This window comes from Musa acuminata, chromosome BXJ3-6 (genome assembly GCF_036884655.1).
Source record: "Musa acuminata AAA Group cultivar baxijiao chromosome BXJ3-6, Cavendish_Baxijiao_AAA, whole genome shotgun sequence".
Classification (NCBI taxonomy): domain Eukaryota; kingdom Viridiplantae; phylum Streptophyta; class Magnoliopsida; order Zingiberales; family Musaceae; genus Musa; species Musa acuminata.
The window spans coordinates 25,565,109-25,569,430 of NC_088354.1; the positions used below are offsets into that span (position 1 = coordinate 25,565,109).

A 4,322-nucleotide genomic window follows, 5' to 3' on the forward strand; every position below is an offset into this window, starting at 1 on the left:
ACTGCAGGTGGTGTGAAACACTACACCTAAGGTGGTTTAGAAGGCATTTGAACGAGATTTGATTGCATCTTACATTTACCGAGAGAAATATGATCAGTTTACTTACCCATCATGTATGTTACCAAGGAAAACAAGTTGTGTATAATACATAAACGACTGAACAAAACAAGATGGACAGGGAAGAGAAAACAATGGAAAGCAATATAATCAATTTACAGAGATCTACCATGTTTTGCATATGGGTAAGACAGGCTTTTATAGTTTGTCATTGACATTGATGGGATCAAAAAAGATATCACAAAAGCTACCTGTCAAAATAAAACCAAGCTGAAAGGCCAAGACATTAAGATTCCATTTCAGTGTAAGCACACCCATATATAGAGAGAGAGAGAGAATTTGATTTTAGGTAAAATATATCCACACTGTTGGCAATAAACTTACCACAACAATCATTGCCAATTACTGGAAATCGTAGAAAGCTGACTATTTTTTCTGTTTGGTCTTTGTAAAAAGAATAGGGTGGAATTTATTTATTTATTTTTGTAATTTTAGAAAGAATATAAAATGAAAGACAAATTAATAGTTTTGTCCAATCCACTGTCTCCTATTGTCTCACTCTTGCTATTATTTGCCCCTTTCACTGTCGCCTCCTATGTCTCACTTTTGACTTCCACAACTTCCTCCCTCGTTCCTCTGTTCTTAGGGCCGAGCACCATGGCCAATGGGTGGGAGGTGGACGCCGAAGAAGAGCCTCGTATCTCCCACGGTGAAAGGTTGTTCAACTTGCTCCTCATTCTCTTGGGGTCTGCGTTGCTCATAGCTTTCTCCTGTCACCTTCTCTTCCCCTACGTGACCCCTGACAGCTTCTCTTCTGAGAAAGGTGAGATCTTTGGCATGAAGTTTAGGAACCTTCAGAACGATTAGTGGTGGCTGTCCTATCTCTTTCTTTTCCATTTCTTTGATGTGTTTTGCTCAATTGCATAGAGGTGATTTGAAGTGTCATAAAATTGTGGCAACAAAATCTTCCCTAAACAAATTATGAAACATGAGAAACCAATTATGCAACTAATTATCAAGAATTTTCTTTGACCAATTAATCTCTCCTCTGTTTATTTCTGATTGCTTGCTTCGTTCTTCCTAATTGAATGATTTTGCAAACTGTTTGCATTTTTCAGACTCTTCTTTGTTTGCCAAATTACTCAAACTGCCCAAATGATTTCTGGGACCTTTAGAGATGTTGGGATTTTTGATATGGTTTCAGACACTCAATAATGAAGTAAATTACTACCTTGTTAATCTTTAATTTGGGCATTTCTGTAACTTGAACTCATAAACAAAATCATCTCCTTTTCTAAAAGGAAAACTCATCTTCTTAAGCATCTTAGTTGCAAAAGCAAGCTTTAAGTTTTACTTTATGCTGTTACTAACTTTAGCCATACCTTTAATTATGAAAGAATGTAGAAACAAAGACTCAATTTCAATCACTTATAGCAAGCACATGAAAATTTCTAACTCAAATTGCCCTACCGTCGAGAATACAGTTGCTTCAAGTATTTATTATCTGAAAAGGCAGTTAAGCTCAAAGAAAAGTCAACTTTTTTTTTTTAATATATTTGAGGTAACAATTAAGAAAAAAATTTGTGAAAAAAGTGTCCAGTGAAGTACAAAAAGTTTGTTGAACTGGGGTCAGGAAAAAGCAACAAGTTCTAACTCCAATCACTCTTCTTATTACTTTTCTTGTATATATGTATATGTATACACGCACGCACATGGACACACACTCACTCACTTTAAAAGTCTCTCAGAGAAAAGGGTGGTCTTTAAGTTTAGTCATAGATAAGTTGTTTGCACATTTCTTTTATAGATTGTACCCTTTATTATCCGTCTGTTTGGTTTGAACTGTCTTACTATTAAGGAGGGGATCAAATGTTACTGGCATGTCAGTCTACTAGAAATTTCTATAACTTTATTGTCTAGTTGTTAAATTAATGAGTGTTTCTATGATCAAATATGTCTTTTCGTTTAGAGAATATGATCGAATATATTAGTAGTGGGATACTGTTTCACCAGCTCATAACCAAAGAACGTCTGTTGTATTAGTGTGATTTGCGGTAGCGGTTAAATGCAATGTGATAATAGTGCACAACTTTATCCACTCCTTTGATCTTGATTGTTCTTTCCCCTTCCCTATATGTTTCAATAATTTCATATATTTGTGGCACTATATGAACTAATCAAATGTCAAATGAATGATAATGCAGAAGAATGCGATCTTTTTTCTGGCAAATGGATTCAGGATGCTTCAGGTCCAGCTTACAGTAACACAAGCTGCAGTTTCATATCTTATCCTCAAGACTGTTTGACAAATGGTCGGCCTGATACTGGCTACCTTTACTGGAGATGGAAACCATATGATTGTAATTTATCTTTGATGGACGCAAGGAAGTTCTTGAATATTATGAGAAACAAATCTTTAGCATTTATTGGTGATTCAATTTGCCGCAACCAGATGGAGTCATTGCTTTGCCTTCTCTCAAAGGTGCTTTTCATGCTTGCTGCTAAATGTTACAAATTTCAACATTACGTCTGATACTATATTATAGAGAAGAATCTCATGGCTAAATTTCTCGGCTTGTCTCATGGTGTTACTTAATTTGGTATTGATAGTACCAATTATAACCAATTTTGGTTTCTAATGCAAGTAATCATAAACATAATTCCACAACCCTCTTTGTTATGTTCCTTAAACAAGCCTCCATCTTGTAAAGCATAATTCAAATGCCAAAGTTAATTGTCAGAGTGACTTTTGCTTTCCTCAGAATTTTCAGTGTAAGTTGTAATATGAAACCGAAATAAGTGTGGGTAAAGTAATGTATTAGTTAGCAACCTGCAAAATTAATCTTCAAGATTTAACTTTAGAATTTTATTTTGCTCATAATAAATGGTCTTGTGAAATGTAATTATGCTTTGTGTAACCTCATTCAACTTCATGGGACCACTCTCTAAGAAATCCAATGTGTTTCTGATCATCAGGTCGAAGAAGCTCTTCTGGTCTATCATGATGAAAATTTTCAATCCAAAACATGGTACCTCCCTTCGCACAACGTCACGCTAGGACTGATCTGGGCTCCTTTTCTGATCAAATCTACTGAAGATAGTTCCAAGAATGATATACAGCTTTATCTTGATGTCCTCGATGATACTTGGACTAGCCAATATCAAAAGTACAACTATATAGTGTTGTCCGGTGGACAGTGGTTCCTCAAAGAAACCATATTTTGGGAGAACAACACAGTTGTTGGCTGCCACTACTGCACAGGGAAGAGCCTGAGGGAACTTGGGATGGACTACTCTTATCGCAGAGCACTTCGGTTAGTCTTCCACTTCATGAACATGTCAGAACACAAGCCCCTCATAGTTTTGAGAACCTGGACTCCGAGCCACTTTGAGCATGGGCAAGGGAACAGTGAGGGGGTGTGCAACAGAAGAAAACCGTACAGAGAGCGTGAGTATACTGCTGATCCAGCGGATGCAATAATGAGAACTGTGGAGGTAGAGGAGTTCCAGGAAGGATTGAAGAACGGCCTGCGGCTTGTGCTCCTTGATACTTACCATCTTGCGCTGCTGAGACCCGACGGCCATCCAGGACCATACAGAGAGTTCCACCCTGACATCAGCAAGAAGCTCCAGAATGACTGTCTTCACTGGTGCTTGCCTGGGCCAATTGATACCTGGAATGAATTGCTCATGACGATTCTGATGAGTGAGGAAGAACTGAAGTCTACTCTCTGTACAAATTGGATGATTGTACCACTTTGATGAGCCCAAGGCATATGCATGAAGTTTGTTTGCTGGCGTTCAAAGTGATGTCAATGCGTGTGTAGATTCTAAACTCATGTTGTTAAAACAGGTCAGATTATGAATAGAAGTACATGATTAATGTCGAACCTAAATGATTAAACTCCTTGGGAAGTATTATACAGTTCATGATCACTCATAGCAAGTTCTGAGTAAAAACATTCTATAATATGAATTCAAACATAAGATAGAAGTACATGGAATTGTATATGTACATGGAATTGTATATGATAGATATTTTTGTTAGTTATAAGTGTTCTACAAGTTATATATTATATGGATATATATTGTGATATATTTGGATCTGTGCAATAAGAATCAGATCGTAATGAGATCACGATAATGAGATCGATTCGTCTTTAAACATAGATCATAAATAATTTCGGTTATAGGTTACTCGAGAAGGACATCGAGATAATCGGATAGACCAGTGTGTTGTATACTCGTTCATATGATGGAGGTGA

General features: G+C 36.8%; 1 protein-coding gene across 1 annotated transcript; it reads left to right on the forward strand.

The window, feature by feature from the left end:
* The first annotated feature begins 621 nt into the window (after window positions 1-621).
* On the forward strand, window positions 622-3,947 carry LOC103974410 (protein trichome birefringence-like 26). Its single transcript, XM_009389231.3, has 3 exons — window positions 622-880; window positions 2,262-2,539; window positions 3,034-3,947. Exons 1-3 carry the CDS (start codon window positions 715-717, stop codon window positions 3,817-3,819), a joined length of 1,230 nt encoding a protein of 409 aa, XP_009387506.2. The 5' UTR covers window positions 622-714; the 3' UTR covers window positions 3,820-3,947.
* Window positions 3,948-4,322: the final 375 nt, after the last annotated feature.